The 24,208-nt window shown below is 44.3% G+C and overlaps 1 protein-coding gene across 4 annotated transcripts in view; it reads right to left on the bottom strand.

Annotated features, from left to right (window-relative positions):
• Positions 1-24,208, bottom strand: part of BCAR3 (BCAR3 adaptor protein, NSP family member) — a 226,884-nt gene that overhangs the window by 38,314 nt on the left and 164,362 nt on the right. For all 4 annotated transcript variants that reach the window (XM_086953907.1, XM_086953908.1, XM_086953909.1 and 1 more), the window contains 4 exons: positions 15,593-15,724; positions 12,517-12,959; positions 4,951-5,051; positions 975-1,627 (listed from right to left, as the gene is read on the bottom strand). In XM_086953907.1, the coding sequence (XP_086810033.1) occupies positions 975-1,627; positions 4,951-5,051; positions 12,517-12,959; positions 15,593-15,724 (1,329 nt within the window). The remainder of the gene's footprint in view (positions 1-974; positions 1,628-4,950; positions 5,052-12,516; positions 12,960-15,592; positions 15,725-24,208) is intronic.

The following is a 24,208-nucleotide window of genomic DNA, read 5'->3' as shown; positions in this document are numbered from 1 at the left end:
CCCTGCAAAGGACTCTCCTCACCACTAGATCACGCAAGGCTCCATCTGAGTTAGAGCGCATCAAGGCACACCTGGGACTGCACAGGATCACCGAGAAGCATGCTTATACCTGGATCACGCAGGGGGCCTTCTAGGTAGAAGCTTTGAAGCACACCTTCAACGGGGGATAAAATCCCTGCAAGGCACCTTGTGGTGTTTGGATCGCGGGAGGCATTACATCAACCACAGAGCTTAAAGCAAACCTTCTGCCACCAAAGGGCTCATCAGCCACACACCTCCTGGCTTAATTCCTCTTCACTGTAAACTATTTCACTGTTTGACATGTGGAGAAAGATTCAGAACAAAAATAACCACCAAACTCAACATTATACTACCACCTCAAATAGGAAGTCTTGTTGAGAATAAAAAGGAAAGATATGACACCTCACTCCTGGACTTACTACAGTTATCCTAACATAATCATGTCCCCTCCTGTCCCGCCCCTGGTACATATTTTTACCCTTTCTCTTCCTCCTCCCCTAATATCTTAATACACTCAATAAACACTTCTTCCCTGGAGGAACCCGTCTCCATTTACTGTCCATTTTAAAGCATACGTTATACTTTTGCTTGGTATACCGCTATTCTCAAGAGTCCTGTTTCTTTTATGCACCTCAGCTATATAAAAGGCTACGCTACCCAGAAGGTCTGGTTTGCGCTACATAAATCTGCAAATAAACAAATATATATTTATGATCCCTCCTTATCCTCCCAGTTGCCAATGCTTAATCACAGTAATTCACATTAGCTTCCCACTTCCAGGGCATGAAAGGGACACAGTTCAACAGGGGGGTGTCGTGAGTAAAACAGGTGCTTCTTCGAGTGACATTGCTAGTACATTTGTAGTGAAGCACGCCCTGCAAAACAGACCAGAGCCCTGGCTGTTCCAAGGGCCTTCATTAGTAAATATAAAAAACATTATCAGCAAACCTTACCTTGCAGTCCATCCTCAGTATGTGCTTGGCGATGGTTTTGGGGTCATTATTTGTGAACAATTCTTTCACCCTTTTTAAGACGGATGTTTCAAGGGGTTTGTTTTCCGACGGAAGGAGTGTTGATCGAAAGTCACTGGGCTTAAAGGAAGATGAGGTCTCTAACACTGGTATAACGAAGGTGAAGTCATCGACTACGTCCGCACCCCGCTCTGAAGGTGGATCCAGGGAGCTCGGCGAGGGGCTCCCCTCCGGGGTTAAAGAGCTATCCTCAAAGTTTCTACTGGAAGCCTGTGCACTGTCCTCTTGTGTCTTCTGCTCTGTGCATCCGTTCACTTGGCAGGAAGGCTGCTCCCTGACTCCATAGTCCCTAGGACAGGCATTATTTAGTTCACATTTATCAGTCTGATCCGAACGACGATGGGTTGACGGAGAGTGTTGTGGTTGCACTGTGGGCACTTTGCTTGGCTTAGGGGGTGGCTTGGGGCACAGCTGGCTATCGGATCCTCTCAGTGCCTCAACCACATCAGCCTCGTAGGCGAACCGCCGAGCTAGAACAGGGCTCAGAGTAGGCTCGCTGCCGGTCCTGTACACTGGAGATCCCGGAGACAACCTGGTATCAACACCAGGAGACTGAGATGATGGAAGTCTAGAACCTAAAGAAAGAAATATTAATCAGAAAGGCAACAAAGTCATGTAAGAAATGCAACAGAAAATAGTTCTATTCCTTGTTAACCGCGGCGCAAATTCTGCAGCGGTGCAGCTGCTTAATTAGGTGGGCGGGCCGCGTCGGCCAACGGAGGTGCGCAGCACTATGGAGGTAGTGCTTGCGACGGCCGTTGGCCAACAGAAGCAGCGAAGGGGTGCAGACGACCTTTGGAAGCTTGCCAGTACCCCTTGATAGCACAGTACATTCTGAAGGAACATTATTTGGAAGGACAAACTGAAATGATGTGTCAAAACGTATAGGGCAAGACTCAGGGTAAATAATGCTAACATATGTACAGAATAAAAAAACGTTTATCTGTGGGCAGCATGCAGGTGCCCTTTACCAGGAACTCCCCATCCCTGTCTCCCTAGCTTTGCCAAACAGAGCAAATATGGAGTGGGAGAGTAGATGGGGTCAGCAGTGAGGCAGCAGGCAAATGAACCTGCCTGTCTTTCCTTCTTATGAATACAGCTGTTCAACTCTCCACCAGGAGCAGACAGGCATAATATAATGGCAGTCTAGCTGACAACAAGGAAGTTATGAAAACATAGTTACAAAAAACACGTAGGGGAGTCAAGCTGAAACTTCTGGTAGTCTAGTTAATGAGACAGAGCTGGGGGTATTAGGTGGGTGAGATGGATGTGATGTCACTGCATCTGAGGAGGCGGACAGGATGGACGTCTAGTTGATGAGATTAAAACTATGGCGGTCCAGTTGTAGAGATGGAGGTGAAAATAGCATAGCCGATGAAAGAACGGAGGGCAGGTTATTTGACAAGATTAAAGTTATAGCGGTTTAGTTGATGGGATGAGAGTTCTGGTCAGTTTGTTGGAACCCTGTGATTCTGTAACCAATGGGATAAGAACCAGGAGTAAGGTGCAACCTACACCAGTATTTACAGAGGACTGCCTCTGTATTATATTTCACAGTGCGCAGAGTTCATATGTGAAATCCTTTACACGGCTCTTATCTCAATATAGTTTGGTCGCACTTCACGCTCTTTGTGCAGAACTCACTTTTGAGCATTATGTGACCGCCAGTTGCAGCTGCTTTGGGTATGGGTCACCCAGTTACCATAATTTAGGGTCTAAGCCAATTACTGTACCTGCCACCCTCAGTTTAGCAACAATGGGAAGCAAAGCACTACATCGCCCAGGCAGTGATTACAGGCCAGACGGTTTCTGCCACAATGGCCAGGAAGTCAAAAATAAAAATGTAGCGGATGGTGAGCTTTCTCCGGCATGCATGGAGGCTTACTCTCTGCAACTGACATTTAGTCTCATGATACAAAACCCAGGACCAGGAGACAGATTTATGAGACATCTCATTTTTTATATATTCTTCCATTAAATGATTCCTTGTATCTCTTAAAAGGCATATAACAGGAGGGTATTACAACGTGGGTGTATTTATTTTGCTTTAAACAAAGTTTCAGACATTATGAATTACAGAAACATATGGGCCATCAGTTTTCTTATAGGAAATCAGCATCCAGCACAGCTACCAAAATGCTTCATGTTGAGTAAAATAATCTGTGTACAAGGGAGGCGGACACCAGGCTACATCCACGAGTAGCTCTCTTAAAAAAACAAATTATTATATTTTTATGCAACTTTGTCATTAGAATCAATCTTTTCGCTGAACTGAAGGATCTGAAATTCTAGTTTACAGCAGAGTAAAATTCTAGGATCATAATCTTATGAAATATAATTTCTGATTTTGAACTTATTTAAAACGTATGCAACATAACGCCTTGCAACATATTTTCAATGGTAAATGTCGAGTTCTTGATGCAGGTTTCACCTAGTATCTTCCAATTTTGGCAGCAGAAAGGACTGAGACAAAGTCAACTGGAATGGGGAATTGGTGTGCCGGCTTAAAATCTAGACATCCTCATTCTACAACCCACCGCTTAACTATTGGACCACATTTTCACCTTTTTTGCTCATGTTGCAATTTCTCATGGGGAACTTTCAAATATAGAACATAACAAAGCATGCATCCACATTCTCAAACGCTGCCCATATGTCCAAATCCCTTTTTAAATGGTACTCTGTGCAATACTGCTAGCTATACCAGTGTTATCAAACCCTCTAGAATGAAAAGGTTACTCTCAACACCTGGCACTTGAAAAGAGGGGTTCTTTGGGGCAGAAAGTGGGGCAGGTTTTACTTCCATCGAATTTCTTTTTCAGAATGACACATGCGTGGCACACACCAAAATGGGTTACCGAATTATCTGGATTGTGTTTCATTAAGATCGGATAGGTGGGGGGCATAGCCAACGCAACGTAATACCAGCTTCAAACAGAAACTCTCATAATGGACCAGTGACTACACATTACAAGATTAAAGCGAGCACAATGAACCTATTCAGTCCTAACAGCAAAACGGTGGGATGGGGTGGACTTTTAAGTGAAAGAAGAGCTCTCACGAACAGACACCGCAAGACCTACGCGGAAACGTATTTTCAAATGTTTTTGTCAAATAGTCTCTAAAGGAACAAACTTAGGATATGCTATTTTATAAGAATATTGGGGCATATTACCAAGCAATAGCGATAATTATCGCTATTGCTTGGTTAGAGACAAAAATTTACCGCTGAGCTGCGGCGATTTTTATCGCAGATAAACCTTGGTATTACAAAGGTTTATCGCAAATGAGATAAAAATCGGCCGCGATGCATGAATATCGCTGAAAAGTCAGCGATATTCATGCATTACCGAGCTAATGCTCTTAGCCATGTTATCCACCTCCCATTGGATAACATGGCTAAGAACTGCTCAGGGCAGGTGTTAGCTTTTGGAGATATTCGCGCGAATATCTCCATAAGTTGGTAATAGGAGATAGCGATGTTAGCGACTGTTTCCAGTCGCTAACATCTTGGCACGCCCACTTTGCATGTCATTAGTGATAAATATCACTGACATGCAAAGCGGGGCCCAAGATGGTCGCTATCTCCTACTAGCTGTCGCTAACTGGTGTTAGTGAAGCGGAGATAAACCCCCTTGATAATATGCCCCATTATTTGTAGATAGGTCGGGTCTCTATGGGGAGCCATATCTGTGTCTGAACCGGAAGCTCCGACAAGTCGACTGAAGAAGGGTGGCCCTTGGTTTTTCGCCCGCGTGTAACATTAGGAGGCAGAGGGTTTGCTAGGAAAATATACAAGAGTATGACGTGTGTACTGGAGAGCTGGCAGAGTAGTGAAAGTAGGGTGCCTGTCAGACAGGTTTCTTTTCACTGAGTGGTACGACTTCTGAGAACACACCTATGGGGAGGTAACTCTCCGACTGATGTGCCTTCAGAGGCCGTCTCTTCTCTTGGACGTGGTCCAGGCAAGCCGGCTGACTGCCGCTCTTCTCTTTATTTCTGTAGATTAAAAGAATGGGAAAGACAAAATGAGAAAGATGCAATCATCAGATGTATACATTATTTGCAATGAAAGCAGGAAGTTCGCAAATGACCCTACGGGGCCAAAGAACCTTGCAGATACACATTCACATTCTTGAGCACGAGGAAGCATACAAGTTAACAAACCCCCAGTGGAAATACCAAATGGTCAGTCACAAATATGTTTTACTGGATTTTGTTTCTCTATATTGTTTTATGACACACCCAACCCAGTGTCCTCTCCCGTCCCATTCTCCTCAGTAAGGCTGATGCAGGGTGTGCTGCACAAGTGTTCTATAAATATGCAAACTTGTCCGAAAAGCACAAAGATCACGATGGGTAAATAAAAATATGAAACGAAACAGCCAATAACACGTTCCAAGATGCAAAGGGAAAAAACATTTTTTTTTATGTAGCAGCAAATTGAATTGTCGAAAACTTATTTGCCAGTGAGTGGATGCTGTAAAATTCTTTTATGTCCAAAAGGGGACGTAAACCACAACAAACCTGTATGTGTAACTTTATTGCACCAAATTTAAGTGTTTTCAAAACACTCTAATAAATTTCTGATGGAGAGCGTTAGCACAAAATACATTTTTGACCTTGGCTTGAAAGAAATCCTACACAAACAAATGGCGAATTGCTTAACGGATGTATGATGTTTTCACAATTTGTTTACAATGTCAACAAACCGCAGTGTGTTGCTGGGTTAGGAGCGAAGAGTCTATGTCCACTGCACGAACAGGGCGCATCTGGCACAGATGAGGGGATAAGGATGTTACTCTGGGCTCTAAAATAACATTTGCATTGAGCACACAATGTTTTCGTTGCTGTTTTCCTCTGCAAATCTTTCCTCTTGACGGTAGTGGGTGGGAAAACAAAAGGAAGTAGCATAGCAGTGCGGATAAATGGAGACCATGAAGGAAGTGACATCAAGTGATCAAATATGAACAGATGGGATTATTGAAATATGCAAAACGTGCTTTTCAGAACTAGAAAGCATTTGAATGGCAACGTTTCTATTTAGAAAAAAAAATACACAGAATTCAAAAATACAACAGAGTGCGTTGCTCCAGCTCTTGCATGGTTGAGTCAGTTTAGCTGTTAACTTTCAGATGCACGACCCATCCAGAGGCATCAGATCTGCTTTTGCCTGAATCTCACCTAAATATTTGCCCGGCATCTAACAAACTTGTAGGCTACCCCTTTTACAAACACACCTCCTTAAGTACTCTGAAACAACTGCCAAGTGGAAGTGGGTGCGATATAAATACCCCAAAATAAATTTAAAAAACCTGCTCACAACTGTGAATTTATTTTATCCAGGTAAGGGGAAAATGTCCAGCACTACAGTGTGCAATCGACACCAGCACATAACATTGCCATTGAAGGGGCCTTGCGGCCCGCGCCCCCCTAAACGCCAGTGATGATGACGCAGCAGCCGCCATGCCGGGCCGACTGGGACAGCTGCCATATCCCTGTTTTCTGTCTTCGCCCGCACGAGGCAGTGTCAGCTATACAGCTGGGGTGGAAGTTGTGTTGTTTCCAGGTTGACAAGCTACTTCAAGGTCACCAAGGAAATGTATGCGGCAATTAAACAGTCTGTCCTCATCTACTTCGAGGGGCTTGATCCACCTCTGATGACGCCAAGCAATAGTGCACGTGACACTTACAATCTGCCAACATTACTTCGCAAGTGAACTGTTCGTTCTGTGCCCTAAGATCCCCCGGGACTGCCAGCAAGATCTCGCTGGCCGTGTCCCAAGGAGCCCGTGTGTATAGGATCAACAGACAGGCTGTGTTTATGGATTACAGTGCCAAACTGGCAAAGGGAAACATACTTGGCCAAAGGCATCAACCTTTTGTATTCTCTATCCGGAGGATTGGCTGGAAATGATTTAGAGTTTGCCTTACTGGTGGAGGCCTCCTGGAGTGGAGTGATTGGTGAGAAAATCTGGGTCGCCAGGTGTCTGCATATGATGCCTGACCACCAGCTGCCTGTTCACAGGAGGACAACAGCATAGTTGCAAGCCATAGGAGGATCAGTAAGATCATGATTACAAGTGAGCAAGAGCTCAGCTATAGAACGTTTTTTTGTCAAAACATTTGACTTTGTCTCAGTGAAAACCAGCTATAGATGTAGTACTTCAGCGGGCCTCCGAATCACAACTGCAAACGAGGTACCTTCTTCCATTGATGGCTCATGTGATGAGTCAAGCTCTGTCTCGGGAGGAATCAAGCTCAATGGCATTTTGTAAATCGAATAGCGCATCATTAGTGTATTAAAGGGGGAATAAGCTATCCTCATCCCTTTCATCATAATAGATATCTTGTGATGTGCCCTTATCGGGCACAAGGTCAGAATCAGAGCCGAATAGAGCTTCTGCTGATCGCAGCAACGTGGTAAAGACACAGGGTTAGAGTCAGAGTGTATGACAACTGGTTGCATGTTTGTACTCTCACAGCATGAGATAGGTTGAGCTGCACCCAACGTTGGTACAGGATCTGATATGGGTGTCAGCACCGTATCATACACTGGCAACTAGTGGCATCGGAGCAATGGGACCTGGCGTGAATCTCAGGGCCCGAGTCCGAAGTCTGTACTGGAGTTGGTACAGACCTAGTAATGGGTCGGGAGGGACAGATGGCACTGGGAAGGGACCCACCAGTGGCAACCTGACTGGAGGGCCCAGCAGTTCAGAAGGGCCAGAAGGCACACCAGAGGGAGCTGGAAGCACGCTGAAAATTTGCAGAAAGCTCTCTTTGAAGGCCTCGATTTCTTATGCTAGTCTGGGAAACCTGAGGCGCATCCAGGTCAACTGAGGGATTAGCTTCTTGGCTGGTGACCTCAATGGAGGGCGAGTGACCTCTTCATGCCCTTGCTCCTTCTTTTTGGAGTCAAAGTGGCAGCAGGGGGCAGAGTCCCGCTTTGCCTTTTTAAGCTTCTGTTGGGATTTAGACTTCGATTTACCAAAGGACTTCGAGCAGGAAGCAGAATGGTCATTGGAACAGCCCCATGATCGGAACTTGGAGTGGTATCTATGCGAATGACACAACTTCTTATGTTTGACGACATACAACTTTGCCTATGGTCTCGATCACCTTTGGGTGCATGAGGTCGCACTTATCACATGACTTTGAGTCGTGTTTTGAGCCTAAAGGCACATCTCGTGCAGACATCTGCTACTTACAGGCATAGCATGAATTGAATCCTGTTGTTTTCGGTGGGGATACCATTCCCTAGCATACTCCGAGTCATCAAAAAAAATCAACAAAGTCTGAGTGCAGCTTCAGATCCACCTTGGTAGAAGCGAAAGAAAGGAACTGCTGTCAGCATTCAGGGGTTTGGCTTATATGTGGCTCTATGCCGTCACTTCCCGGGTGGTATGGAGTCAGCACAGAGTTGCTCGATGCCTCCTAGCAGCACATGGTAACACTGATTAAAAAAATCTCGGGATGTCCCCGGTGGATATTCTGAAGTGCAGTTAGAATTATCTATCAAAATAGTCATTTTTTTCCATGGTCTTTAAGAGCTAGGATACATCGAATAGTTAAAAAGGGAAGAGAGCATCCTTCAACACACTTTGCAACTGAGAATAACAAATGTTACAAGGCAGGAACCCTGGTGTAGTGGTTAAGTTAATGGGTGCAGAACTAGAGGATTGGAGTTGTATTCCAGCTGTGCCCACCTGATCATGTGTGTGAGCCTGGACAAGTCAATTTATCCACCTATGCCCCAGTCAAATTATTTGCAAACCCTAAGAGTTCTTAGAGACAAGACAACTTCTGTTATTAAGAGTTATACATAAAACGCAATGCAGGATAACATTGAATTGTGTACCTTTGTTGCTATTGTCGAAGCCACTCAGACCTAGGCAGTAGTAGAGGGTGAAAACAAAAAGGAACGCAAATAGCACGCGTTCCAATAATCCGCTGCAAATTTTGCACTAAATTAATACATACATTCTAAATAATGTTGTTTATTGTGTGCAAAAGAGCTTTGCTCCTCAAATGCCTGTTGTCCATAGTGCCGAATTTTGCACAGAGGATCAGCAGGAAGAACCTGATGGTAAGTGCCCTTCCAAACATAGGAGTCATTACTGTTGATAGAAAAAGCAAAACCGGATCAAATATTGTTTGCACCTGGATCTAAATTGCCCTGTAAAGAGTGAATGGATCAAATACAGATTTACACATAATTAACAAGAACATAGACAGCAACATTCTCATTAGTGTGCCTTCAAGGATGGATAGCGCAACGCTCTTGAAATAGCAGCTATCTGAGCATGCAAACGTAACTTCAGGCTGACATAGCGTGTAACATAAGCTGCCCTCTGGATGCCCTGACACTGGGGATGATGGCGTCATCTCATGTATGTATACGAGTGACTGATATGCACTTAAGGGGGGGCATTCAGGCAGTATTTGTTTTTTCTTGAATATGAAAGGTAAGAAGACCTGCTTTTAGAGAAAGAGCTTTATCGGCTAGCCATGCTTGCCGACTGATTGGTGATGCATGCGGCACAGCATTTGCACTCTGGGTGGGGCGAATATGTGCACTCGTGAAGTGAAGTAAGGTATCAGTGTGTTACAGATGGTTGGGATAGAATACAATTAGAAGTCTTCCATCTCCAACCAAAACCCGCCTCTTGCTGTGGCATGTGGCTCCACAAACTGTGGGTTTCCGAAGGAATGAAGATGCTCTGCCAATACTCAACCCTTTTGCCGCACCTGTGGTTCGCTAACATTGCATCGTTGGGTGTTAGAGCTATTCCATCCCACAAGGAGTGCTTGAGGGAATTAGAAAACCTTCCTTAGTCACAAAGCACATCTTTCTCATGGCATTCCAGTCTCTCTCACAATCCAAAAAGCCTTCTTCACAGACTCCTCCACTGACAACCAGTCTCCATCTCTCCCGCCTCCTCTTTTCACGAAGGTGGTAAACATTCCTACTTCCTCCATCTACCAGCTGTGACTTTAACTTCGGATCACCACACTTCTCTTGCCAGCTTCATAAGACTCACGTCATCCTATTGAGAGTGACCAGAGTTGATGGACCTGTCCACATTAATTCCCAGGAACTCTGCCTCTCCTTCCTATAACTTTCTATGTGAAGTGAACAAAAAGTTTGCAAGTAACACTTGAAAGGAAGATAGGAAGAAAAGATGGGTTAGCCTGTTATTTCTCTAGCCACCCCTATTTCTCTCTTCCTATGCTGTCCTCACTCGCCCTCCACTACTGCCCTAGGCAATCTTTGCTTACATCTAATAATTACTGTAGTTCAACTAAAGTCACCAAAATGATATGACGTTTTGCAGTGGCAGCCCATCTGTCCAACGTGACATTACCACTTCCAGCACCCTCTAACCACTGCGGCTCCGTCCACCATTGGCAAAGGCTGTTGGAGCCTGAAGTGTGTGTAATTGGGCAAGTGGTATGTAAATAGACACAATGAATGAGCTTCACTTTTATTACTTTGAGCAATTCTGAAAATGTAGAAGATGCACATTACTATGAGGACTTTTCACTTGGGTCTTCAATAGGCCACCTAAATAGGTGTGTTTTAAGAGCCTTTTAACAATAGTTACGGAGTACATTTAAATTAAATCGTAAGCCAATACGAAGATTCTGAGCATAGGTGACCCTTGGATTTGACAGCAATCAGACATACAGACCACACTCCAACAACGAGAAAATGTCATTACTTTAGCCCGTGTGTGGCTAATCAAGCAATCCTGGCTCTATGGTGGAAGGCCAGACCACCCAATATCAAGAATGGTTATACAGAATGAGGCAAAAAGTGGAAGTGGAGAACATTCTGGCTAATATAGATGGGACACTGCAGAACTATTAAACGAATTGGGCTGCTTTCCTAGAGTTCTTGGCTTCTGAAATGAAGGTGCTTCCATGGCACAGGTATTTCACAGCATTGAGAATTATAAATTACGAGAAAAGAAAGAGGAACCAGGATGACCATTTACAGCTGGATATGCAGAGGAAGAAAGCACCACAAGTACCGACTAAATTTACAAACTCCACATAAGTCCAATAAATATGGTATCAATGGGAGGGAGATGAGAGCGGAGAGAGGTAATTAAGGGAGAAAGCAGTTACCCTTATCAGCCTTTGATGTAGGCAAGCGTATGTATATGAATTATCTTGTTTAAAAATAAAACAAAATTCAACTATAAATCATAAGGCAATGAGTTCCTTCTGACAGACTTAGGTCAGCGAAAGCTCCATTACTTTTTACTTTAAATACGAAGTGAGAGTTGCACAAAAGTTGTTTTTCATGATTTCTTCGGTCCAGGGCTTGATTTTACAGTGTGCCTTTGTTGCCGCGGTAGATGTGAGCCATATTGTTGATACAAACGATCATTAACTAGCTAAGCTCGTACCGATTTTGTCCCCAACTGGAAGCCAATGAAGAGATCTTCTAGCCTATAAGATGTGTTCTTTCTTGCCCACATGAGAAATGAAGCAAACTACAGCGTTTTTCACTTCATGCAATTGGGGGTGCTGAAAAACTGGAAAACCTGCAGGACGATAACAGTATGCAAGAGCTGACTGAAAGTTGACTGCAGCTCCCACCACCAAAGCCTTGTCAGATGAACACAACTAAGAAAGCATAGGCTTTAGGTTCTTAAGCTGATGGAAGCACCTGCAATCGAACTTGGACTCTGAAGAACATATCATAATTTTAGGGAAAAAAACTATATTTTACCTTTGATAGACTAAGTAAAGATGCGACCACACACCTTCAGAACTGGTAATGTACTCAACTTTCAAGTAAAACTGAACCAGCAGAACCAGAAACTGAGAGACACTCCCTGTCAAGATGTTCCCCTCTTTCTCATATGTAGGAATTTTAAGGAACTCTCCAAAACTCCTAGTGGAGTCGTTTTCACATCACTCTCAAAAGTGATTTGCAAGAGCTTTTCTCTAGCATAGAAGTGCACAGGGCTTAAGAGCTTACCTTATACCTTATGTAAAAGAAGAGAATTTTTGTCAAGGAAAATGTACCTTGTTTTGTGAGGCGTATCGCAGGCAGACGGGCATAAGTTATGGGTCTGGCGAACAATGCCAAGTTCACAAGTGTTTTCTATAGTACAGAGCGAGAAGTGTACAGCACAATGGCCATCCTTTCTTATGGATAGTAGGGGATGAATAGAGACAATCAAATGTTGTGTTCCTTTTCCAAATGAAACATGTCTACCATTTGAGTGTGGTAGATAGGGATAGGGCCTCTGGCACAGTGAAGAGGTACAGTATAGTGTGTTAAATCAGAATGAAATGAAATTTCTTAGGGCGTGGGTCGGGTTTTGTGAGAGCCTTTTCCATGTACTTCATTATTTGTTGCTTACTTTCAGTAGGCTACATTGAACACTCTTAGTTAAAAACTAGTTTTTACAGATGAAGCAGATAATAAAATGTAATGAATTACCTTAGCAGATTTCCTCTCAATAAGGTATGCTCAGGGGATGGTGCTTTGCAAATATTGAGGCTCAGTCTTTTAGGAGTCTCTGTTTTCAAGTCAGGGGCATTGCACTCTCTGTGTCTGAAGGGAGACGCTCCATACTTCTCCTCCGTGCACCTCAGTGGAACAGTCCTGTTGATTGGCTGGAAGATGATCGCTCCGCTCAGCTCTGATACGGACTTCCGGTTTCCCACGTAGAACCGCACCAGGGCAGGCACATTGTCAAAACTCTCCCTTTCAAACTGGTACTGGACCCGGGAGTAGGCCTCATTCAATCTGATGACCACTTTGTTGATTTTAAAATGTTGGGGTGTGTTCTTCCACTGGCAGGTGAGGACAAAGTCTCCAGGGCTGGAGAGTGAGTCCCGGATCAAGAAATCGCCATCCCTCTGCAGCAAGTTCTCCGACATCTGCAAGAAAATGTATTTGTTACACACCGGGAAAGTGAGATGGCTCCATAAGTACCCATTTGGCATACTAAGTCATGTTTGAAGAAATACTGAGAATAAGCATGACAGGAAAAGAGAACACAAATTGCATTATTTCACTCATCTTGCAGCCGCCTATCCCAAAGTTAGATTACAGGCTTTTCAGGTAGGCAATCATTGTACATTTGCTCAGAGTGGTAGGCATGATATTTGTATAACACTGACAAAGCAGTTTACTGTGATATATATAAATGTTTTGTTCTGTTTTGCTTCTTAAAGTGAAAGACGGTTTCAGAACTACCTTAGTTCATGGTGTGAAAATGACTTCTTGGCCGACAGGAGCAGATAGATGTGCCTGTGCTACAATACTGTAGGCAGATGCCTTATGGTGCCACCACAGTAGACCAAGTGGCCTTAACGGTAGGGTTGTTGGTAGGAAAAGGGAGTATTCAAACAACAAAATGTCATTTTACCTAGGGCTCTGAAAATCCTCAAACTAGTGCTATAGGACAGAGGAGCACTGGAATCTCATTTAGATAATCATTTACTCAGCCCATTTAAAGATATCCATCTGCTTAAGGGAGGTTCTGATGTAATTTTAGACATTTCAAGAAGACTGGACACAATTATAAACTTTTTTCTGCAAAATGTCTTCATGGAGCTTTTGGAGGTCAGAGTGCCCTTCAAGCAGACTTCTAGTCAATTGGAGTGACTTCATTGAATTGCAGATGACTTAAGAGCAGTGTTTATATTTGCCGCGCTTTCAGCCTATTTCTCTTGTTGCTGCCTGGATATTGTTTGACTAGCAGGCCTAGCATGATTTAATTCTTCAAGGTTCAACGGGAAGCTACAAGTACATAAACTATTAGCCTGCTACGAAAAGCAGGTTCTTTGAAATGAAACTGCTTAGGAAATGAATATTCCACATGACGTCAGATTGAGCAGAATAACATGTAATGTGTTACTTTTGTTGTCATTGGAGGGCGGCTGGCATGAAAGAAAAGACAAATCACGACTTGGCTGTGCGAAGCCGAAGCCCGGGCTAAGAATTAATATTTTAAATTGTAACAACAGGTACTGGAACAGCTGCGCTCTATAGCCAGACCTAGAAAGATGGACGACTGTACATCAGCATGCGATAGTTTCCAGACTTGTGCCTGGCACTGCCTCCTTCCTGCACCGGCTGGTAGCTTTCCATAACCCATTCCTCCCGTGCGCGGTTCCTGTGGGGCTGCCTGCGCACACTCACTCTGCCAGCAGAAGTAAAGATTAAAAGCTGCTTGCAGCCGGTTTGGTGAAGGGTGCCGGCGTCACTAGAACGCCCCGAGGAGCTCAGCGTGAAATGTTCCCTTGCTCAGGTGATTACTGGAACTGCACGAAGCCACTGAACTCTGGCTCAATTGCCTTTTCTTCACAGCAGCGCCTACCCGCTGGCAATGCGCTACAAACCTGCTCTTCCCTGGCACTGCCCGTTTAGTTGGAGGGGGAGGAGGTAAGGTGCCCTTCGGCTTCCTCTCGAGCGTCAAAGTTCCTGTTCGTGCTTTTACAACGAATGTGTCCCCCTCCCCCTTCTCCCACCTTGTTCCCACTCTATGGCAAGCAAGGCACCAACAAGCCACAGCATTCCTTGGCCGGTGGGCCTCCTACTCCCTGTTCTCTAACAGCATAGCCTACCCAGGCCTATTGTAGTGCCTCGTTTTCCTACCACCATCCACGTCTCTTTAAGTCAGTCCTGCAGATTGTTTTTTAAATTTCTGCTTTCACTCTTTGTCATTGATTAACTATGTTTCTGTTCTCTCTTTCTCCCATTCCTGCATTCGTCTCTCCTGATCTGGGGAAAAGTTTGGTGAGCCCAAATGCTAAGCACTGGTTTAATTTATAGTCGAGCTGTCACACTCTCCTTTAAACGTGTCCCTTAACCACATTATCAATGCACAATGTCGTTGTCTACTTGAAATCAAAATCTGCCGTACAATACTTAACTCTGCGCAGCTGATAACATTGTTGATTATAGACAAAAATAAACACATCAGCATGGGGCAAAATTAACTATTTCTGGTTGTTGTAGTTCCATAGATTTCAAGTTAAAATCTCCATTTAAGACATCTAAGATAACATAAAAGGCAAAATCACAGAAGTCAAACATTTTCAAATGTTGTACACAAAGTTTTATAAGGACCAGATGCAGCACTTAAAGTGCAATAATGAAACGTGATGCAAGATTTAAAAAAAAAAGTATGCATGGCGCAGTTTGCATAAACCGCACCTGAGATCAGGCAACTCTGAGACCACTGAGAAATGTGTACTCTGGATATATAAAAACAGACAGATTTTGAGTACCAATGCCAGCATAAACCCTACTGTTTATCAGACACCAAGACAGCCCTTCTTTCACGAAATATTTGAGGCACTAGGCCGGCTGTTTCACTTTTTTTAATCATATGAGTGCTGAACATTTTTTTTCTGCTAAACAAATATTGCCTATGAATGACACCAGCTTCCATACTGCTGTATGCCAGAAAGAAGTGTCAGGGAGAGAGGGCACACCCTGGGTGAAGGGGGAAGGGGACAGAGTGCCTCCCAGAGGCTCTGGGGCAGGGGCGGCAGGGGCGTACCTGTCGGGGGATGCGCCCGTGGTACCAGGCGTGGCTCCGCAGGTCGTCACTGCTCAGCTTCAGCTCCTCCTCCAGCTCCTTCCGCAGCTTCTCCGGGGTCCCTCCATCCATGATGTACCTGTCCTTGGAAAACTAGGGAGAATGGAAAAGAGCCGGGTTAAAACGAGCTGCCCATGCCTCGGCCTCACCTGCCTGGGAGATCCGAGCCTGCACTTTGCGCGCCGCGCCGCTGACAGCAGCTTTCATTTTCTTTCACCCGGTGACTTTCCCGTGGGTGTTTCGTTTCACAGCCGGCACCGGCACTTTGATGTCGAGCAAAGGTGCAGCGCGGCGCCGGAGAGGGCGCCACACCCTGGCGGTGCCGCGGCACTGCACCCAGGAAGCCACAGGTGGGCTCGCGCCACGGTTCTGCAACGTCAACCGCAGCGGGCTGGTTTATGTCACCCGGGCAGGCGAAGGGAAAAGGTGCAGCGCGTACGGTGACGTCATGGGGGCAGATGGAGTTTAGTACAATCTAGTTATAGCATAGAAAATACATCAGCAACACAGTCAATGCTACAGCACTGACAGTAGTCACAGCGTGTAAAGGAAATAAACGTGCCGGTACTCACTGCACACAGTGCTTGAAATGAAGCTATAACAGCGCAGGTACCATTGTACCTGAATACCTGTTTGCTAAGGATAAGGGGCAGTACTGCCCCATTAAACAATTGCACCTCTGCTGAGAGGTGATGGTATTCTCTCTTTTCAAATTAGAGCAGGTTCTCAGTATCTGCTCATTTGAAGCACTGACTGACCATTCTCAGAGTACCTGTTTTTTCCTGAGAAGCGCCGGTACTCGCATTAAAACTATTTCACCCCTGATGCCAAGTGCAGTTACTTTGTCTTACAAATTCAAGTAGTGTAGGTTTTCATTGCAGGCCCATTCAAAGCATTCACTATCCCAGGGTACTACTTTGCTTCTGAGAAGTGTGAGTACTTTCCCATTAATGTACTGCAGTAATGCTGAGAAGTGTCAATACTCTCCCTGCCGAGTTAAAGAAGTGCAGGTACTGCGTCCCTGACTGTACCTGCAACTGAAAGCAATGCCCATCCCAGATCACCTGCATGCTTCGGACTTTCTCCATAAATATACTACCTACAGCCCGGCTTCTTCTCTGGCACCTTGGTTGGACACCTTTGTGCTTCTGTCTGTATTTGAAACCCCTTCTGATCTGTACATGAACACTTAATAAAAGCATAGCTACATGTATAAGCTTTTGAGAATGCTTATCATTCCATATTAAAGAACGTTTTTGATAAACAACTTTATTACCATTTTTTTTTAAAATGAACAATTCTGAAAAGATTACTGACCAAAGATTACCGACCACCACAACACTCGGCATCAATACAAGACTCAAAGCATAGAAATTATACATTTTTCAACATTTTGTTACCATTTTTAGTCAAAAATGAACAATTCTGCAAAGATTACTGACCGACGATTACTAACCGCCACAACACTCTGCATCAATACAAGACTCAAAGCGTAGAAATTATACATTTGCAAAATTAAGCATTACATGGAAATCAACCTATAATTATATCTATAAATAAAGTAAATATATGTAGTATACATTAATATACAATGGATAACATGAATCCATGTGTAGTGAAAAGAGTTATTTGCTAGTCTTACAAAGTGCGCAACACGTCAGACTGAGGTGCATGTCCTGGATGTATGGAAAGTCCTTCTTGTACTGTGGCAGAACTGCATCACGATCTCTGTGACCTGCAACTTGTGGTCATATGTAATAAAATTTACAGGGCCTTCCCACAAAGGTAAATAATGTGTTCAGAAACATGTTTATGAACAAATGTACCATTTTTTTGTATGCCTGCCAGAATTCACAAATTAATTTCTGGCAGGCAGAAACCCATCTATGTGTTCGGAGCTCTCCGCCAAGAGTGAGGAGATCCCAGCATTTGTAAATACCACGCAAGACTTTCTAAGGCACGGTTTGGTCTGGACATTTGGGAAAGTCCATACATAAACATGCATGCTTGTGGGAATCCGTGGTGTCATGAAACTTGAGGGGTCCCCTTTCTGCGCTGAAAGGATTGGAAATTTAGTGCAGCACATGACTGGCGTAAATTCCTTCCCAGGTGGGAAGAGGGGTGGATCACTCCAGATTTTCAGGGGCTGTACGGGAAGGGCTTTCTTCATGGGCAAAAATAATTTCCCCACAGACAAAACATTTTTTTTTAAAAAGTGACTTGCACAGGGGATCCTATTCCCCCAGTAAAGCGTTCTCCACCATGGAGAACGGCGTACAGGGAAAATAGAATTCCACAGGGAAAGTCGCATGAGCTTTGCAGCTTTCCAGACGTACTCTTGGGCGTGCTTTTAAATCAAAAATGTAGAAAAAATACATTCATGTGGAAGAGGAAATCCCTGCACACAGTTTTCCTTTTCTCAGGATTCAGGGCCTAGCGCTTCGTGTCTGGAATTACCTGTTCTGATGCCTCTAACCCTTTAATGAGATCTGTGGGTCAAATAAATATCATGAATTGTGAATGTGATTCACCTGTAAAAGGAACAAATGTTTTCATTGCTAATATTTGAGAATATCTACCAAGGAATGTAACCACCGATCACAAAATACTCAGTTGCTGGTTGTGGATTCGTGCCATGTTAATGCGTGATATGTAGCAAACACAAAAAGATGATGGACGGAGCGCTGAAACTTTTTAGACACTCACACCAGTCACAGATCTGGTTTGAATCCATCATCATTCTTTAGCTCACTTCGCCACCACAGTTAAGACCCAGCTATATGCAAATTAGCCATGACCCTGTGCTTCATGGGAACAGTCCAGCCCGAACTGCCTAGCCAGGTCTTCTCTGGACTAGAAACAAGCATCCTGGGACCAGTTTCGGGTAACACCCCTCATCAGCCTGGCTAGCTTGAATCTAGTGGCAAAGTGAGCAAGAGACCCTCGTCTGGGCATACCCTGCCAACTTAGGGCGAACAAAGCAAACACAAGGAGATGACCCACATCCGTTATGCTGGAAAGAGAGTCTTTTGATATCTCCGTTCATAAGCACTAAATCCATCAGTAGCAAGTCCAAGTACTGACCATGGGTATAGGATCAGCCAACAATGAAAGCAGGGCCAGTCCATAGCGAGTCTTGGTTTACTTCGTTGGTGTAAACAGTCAGAATAGGAGTCTCAATTAATTCAGCGCACTTGACGTAAGTATGGACTGTCGTCTCACTTCAAAACAACGAAGGCGCGATCCATGTCTGGGGAACCATTGCAAGGGAAAGAGTGCAGTACAACAATGACATACAACCTTCCAGTAGCCATACAACTGAACCTATATCTTAATAAATAAATAAGCATGAGACATCTGTAAGGTCCAACTATGCTACGCAAGCCTTGAGAACGTTCAATGTTGGGACAGACCCCAGGGCAGCTGTGCTGTTGAATACACACAAAACATTAAGGAAAGGGGAAAAACCGAAGCAGGGAAGAAAATATCACTGGCTACATGTAATACTTAACTTCTGTAAAATGTGGCTGCTGGCATCCAAAAATAGATTTGTTTTCAGGAAACAGCTGTATGCCAGATGCATTTTAACTACAAAACTGAGACATAAGCAAGACGTGAAATCTGTCCTCTCATGGATCCTGTGTTTCCTTCATATATATCAACCACATCAATCACTGAATTAAAAACAGATGCTTCGATAAATAGGTTTAATTTTACGAGTTTTGGGGCAGTCGCAATTTTATTTATAACTATGGTACACAACACACAGCTCGAGGTGTTGTTTGTGAAAGATTTACCACATTAACCGTAAATCCTATCTACAGGGAAGACAACGCAGACTTTGAGTATTGATATTCGCATTGGAGGATTTCCACAGTGAGAACTGAATAGATGATATAAACCTGGTTCCTTGGGGCTGTACTGATTTTGTTTCATTTTGCGCTGCGCCCAATGCTCCCTTTACCTTCGTATTGCAAGATGGTGCATGCTTTTGTTGGTAGCTTTAATGCCTTCTCGTACCCATTATGTGCACCAGCTTTGCGTGAAGTACAGCTGCAATGTACACTGCTAGACACACTGGTACAATGTTTACGCAGTACATTGCATTTTTGTCTGGGTTGCATTGTTGTCACTTGGAGGGTACAGAGATTGGGCTCCAAGCATCACCTGCCAGGTAATCTGCCTTAAGTAGACTCTATACCACCAGCATTCCTAGTGATGTTTATTATTGATGAGGAGGTGTTCGGCAGCGGTGTAGGGTAGGTTGCCAGCGCCTGGGGCAAGGCAAGTATCCTTCCAATTTTATGCCCCTAAGAATTCTGCACCTGGGGCAACCGCCCCTGTGGCCCTACCCATACTACGCCACTGGTTTACAGTGTAATAATTAATGATACTAAACTTTGACTGTAATTCTACAGGGTGTAGCTCTTAAAGACAGTCCCTTCACCACCTGCAAGTGCTATTGAACTCTAGATGCCATCTAGGGTGGGCATCCATTGTGCACAGGGCTCTAAGACAATTTAAGCTTGAGTAGTTTGCCATTTGTGACCATAAGCGGATAAAGAAATCCAGTTCTAAACAATTGACCTCTAGTGGACTCAAAGTTGACTGACAGTACTTCCACCTGGAATTCCCCAGTTGTCCCCTGCTCAAATGATCCAACTTGATCCATCCTGCATATGGCCAGTCCCTCAAGTCGTGGCTGCTCTCCTATTTGGACTCCTATGCCAGTGTTCCCTTTGTCCTGGCAAACCAGGGAACCTAACAGCTGCTCTGGCTGTCTCCAGAAGTACCTTCTCCAGGTCCCCACCATTATAGTGTGAGCGGCAGAGCCAAAAAGCAGGGTGCAAGAGCGTGCCCCATAGTGCTTTCTCTTTTACCAGGCAGTGTAATCCTTCCTGCAGTAAATCAAAAAATGTCATTTCAGCTACATCAACATTTCGTGTTCCAATACATTTGTTTTGAAATGTATTTTGATAGATTCAACTTCTCAACCATCCATGGTGAATGTATAGGCAGATTGATTTTGCTTGCAGAAATGAACCATCCAAACATAGTATTGCAGCGAGCCTTTCTGGTGATCTGTGACAGCACAAGGAGCATGGTGCACTGTTGTCAGTAGAGTCAAAAGCTAAAGATGCATGTTTGGGGTAATTTAGGAGGTATGATAGTCAAAATAGAGAGGACCCCCAAATTAAAATATTAGTAGAGTAGTTTGTCTGCAGCTATTTATGTAGAGAAATACCGGAGAAAAAATAATGTGTGGGGACCCAAAATCTGACACAGAAAAAGCCCCCAATGCAGGACAGAGATACTCTTAAATGGACAAGAGGGCTCTTTAAATCTTCTGAATCAAGGCACTGACTATTCCCTCATTCCTTGTTGCCAGATTTTCTACCTTCCTAGTTTCACCATCACCCACTTAAAGGCTACTAATTGAAATGGCCTAAAAACATTTTTTTTGCAGAGTTTTATATAGCGCGAACTTGACCCGAATCGGGTATGAGACCTGAAGAGCAGGGTAGAGGTAGAGAGCAGAGATGACTTTGGAGATCACATGCGTGGAAGGACATGATGAGAGATACTTGCCACTGTTCTGATCCCCGCATTAAGTGTCATGGCTGTGTCAAGTGTGAAGCCTAAGCTGTTACCTTTAGAACTTCAATGAACGGCCGTCTTTTCCAGGCCGGGCCATGCTACCTGGTACATCGAGTACAGCGCCATACGTTGTAGGAACTCTGCAGCTTTATCCTCGCTCAGCATCGAAGCCTGTTCCACGGTTCCGGACATTTAATTATGTACACATGGCCTTTAGGAAAAGGCCTGTAGACTCCTCATCATACACAACGAAAACAAATTATAGAAAATTTTGTTCACAACAAAATTGTAAGTTGCTTAATAGTAAACATTCTGTATCTGCCTTTTTCAGGATTGCCTTGTGATAACACACTGTGGGGTTCCTTGCAATGGGTCTTTCACAGCTGAATAATCACGCATTATGTGGAACCACAGTGATAAAGTGATTCCATACACCCCACCTACGTATTTTCTCTTTAAAAAGCCCCATGTAGGCTTTGATAGTAAAATACTGAACGGAGAGGCTTAATAAATAAAAAAAAGCTTGGTGGCAGCACAGGATGTATGATGTGCCCTTGGCTAGTATGATCTTGAATCACATCCTGGGGCCTTCCATCAAAATCAGGAAAATGACTGCTCCACGGATCAACTAGAAATTTGATTAGGTTGGGAGTAAATGTCCATTCCAACCCTACCACATCCCCTCCGCATCCTACCGGCGCTCATAATACAACCATTTATTAAAATACGTACAGAACAATCCAAAAAGGAGGACAGCGCAGTGGAAAGCAGGAGTGGGGTGATGCAATTCGTTCCGGATGGAGTACCAAATAAAGGCGTGGAATTTGCAATGAGATGAGTTCTTAAAAAAAATAGTAATCTTTCAAGATAAGATGTCCCTGAAGTGATGAATGAAATCCTTTTCAGTGTGCATGAAGGGTATGGAAAGACAGATCAGGGAGTCTTGATAGCCTTGGCAAACGGCGTGATGGATGGCCTGAGGAACCAGAACCTCAAACCTAACTCTATGGTCTGCAAATATACAGAAAATTCTTTAATTGATAACATTGCTTGAACAGGTCGTCATGTAACACGTTTATCATTTGTCCATTGAAAATGTGTTGTGGGAGTCATATTGCAAATCACAGTAGATTGTAGGCACCAGCACACATTTGCTGCACTTTGTTCCGAAAGACAAGAAAATGTAACTTCTTGTGTGAATCAGAGCAGTGGCATTTAGCTGTATGAGGAGAATTGTGCAACCATATAAGCACAACAGCTACGTTTTCTTTAGGCAAATAGCTTTCTGCTGTTGGGCCAGTAAAATACAAGAAACACATTAACCGAGATTTGTGGTTTCCCTGACTTGATTGACAGCCTGTTGAGCTCACTCATAGCCAATTCTATCCAGCTTGTGGCTTTGAATTGTCCCTATACACTTACAACACTCGGATCGTGCTGAAGATTACCAGAGATGTTCACTAGTCAACTGTTACAGTCAACGATTGTCTGATCAAAGCTTAAGGCTGGATGAGTGCTAATCATCTCAGATTTTTTTTGATAACCAATTTTATTGATTTTTCGAAGAAAGCACACAACACCAACGAAGTATACACAGTTGGTTCAATATGCAATGCACCAGAGAACATTATATGCCATAACACTGCACAATAATATCCAGTGATTGAAGGGGTTAAGCATGGCACCCACCACATTCTACAATGTCCAAACAGAATGTTAGTCGTCTATCGCCCCCACCCATTTACCCCACACCTTACGGAATTTCCTACGACAAACCCTAGCCTCATACACAGAGCGCTCCTGCGCAGCACACCAGTCCACTCCTCTGCGCCATCGGGACAGGGCAGGTGCCGCTGGACTCAGCTAGCATAGTGCAAAGTCTCTCTTTGCCACTACTAGGGTCGTGTTTAATCATCTCAAATTTAATGGGATAAGACCAAGATACTCTGCCGGGTACATCCCTGCATTTTATGGGATCTTCCTTTTTGGCCACCATCTCTGGGACCTAAACCAGTATTGTACATGTCTGTCAAAAATCAGCCTTTTCTTTAATGGAGCGAGTCAACATGGAGACAAAGTCCTGTTTTTTTTTTAAATTATGCTCCTTGAACGGTATTCTGTACTTGTTTTCTTTTCCCTATAAAGCCTAGATAATGAGTGTTTTAATTCACTGCAGCATGACTACTGTAAGTCGATTGATATCTTGGTCCTCCAGATTTTTTAAATTCACGAGTCTCATTCAGAGCTGTGCAGAAAGATTGGTCCTTAGAATGAAGATGAGAGACCCCATTACTCTTGCATTGGCTTCCTTACACTGGCTTCCTGTGAAAGGGCGCATTTTATTTAAATCAACATGTTTGGTGCATTACCCTATTTTCTCTTGCGTTCTGGTCTGAGCTCTAGCTTATCTCCGCTAGCGCTTTCATTGTGGTGCACCTCGAGGTGTGTAGCGCTTTGGATATTTTACTTTCGTGCATTTGTTTAGCTTGCAGCCATTTTGTATTGACCCCTTGGCCCGTCCCAGACCCTCCCTGCACCTAGATCCCGCCTCCCAGCTGACCCTCCCACACTCCGCCCCCCTCCACTCTCCATTTGAAGCAGATGAACCAACGCGCAGCGTCCACGCGCTACGGCCGCGCCGAAGGTGCGCCAAAGGTAAGCCCGTCTACGCCCGTCCGCGCCTGGACCGCGCCCAGCGCCAGACCCCCTGGCCCCCGCACCACCCACCCCACCCGCATTACATACGCCGCCTCCACCCTCCTAGCCCTCAACCCCGGCAGACTCTCCGACTGCGTTCAAGCCGCCCCCGGACACACCCATGGTCCCTTCACGTGTAACTCCTGCAAGTTTGACGGCACCAAGACCAACTCCACATCCACTAACACCAAACAGAGACCTGACACCAACCACCTAAAATGCATCCTGCTCAACACCCGCTCCGTCCACAAACACGCCATCGACCTCTGGAATCTACTAGAC

The sequence above is a fragment of the Lissotriton vulgaris genome, chromosome 1_1 (genome assembly GCF_964263255.1).
Source record: "Lissotriton vulgaris chromosome 1_1, aLisVul1.2, whole genome shotgun sequence".
Classification (NCBI taxonomy): Eukaryota; Metazoa; Chordata; class Amphibia; order Caudata; family Salamandridae; genus Lissotriton; species Lissotriton vulgaris.
Note: the sequence above shows the minus strand (reverse complement) of the source record. Positions and strands in the feature narration are given on the sequence as shown.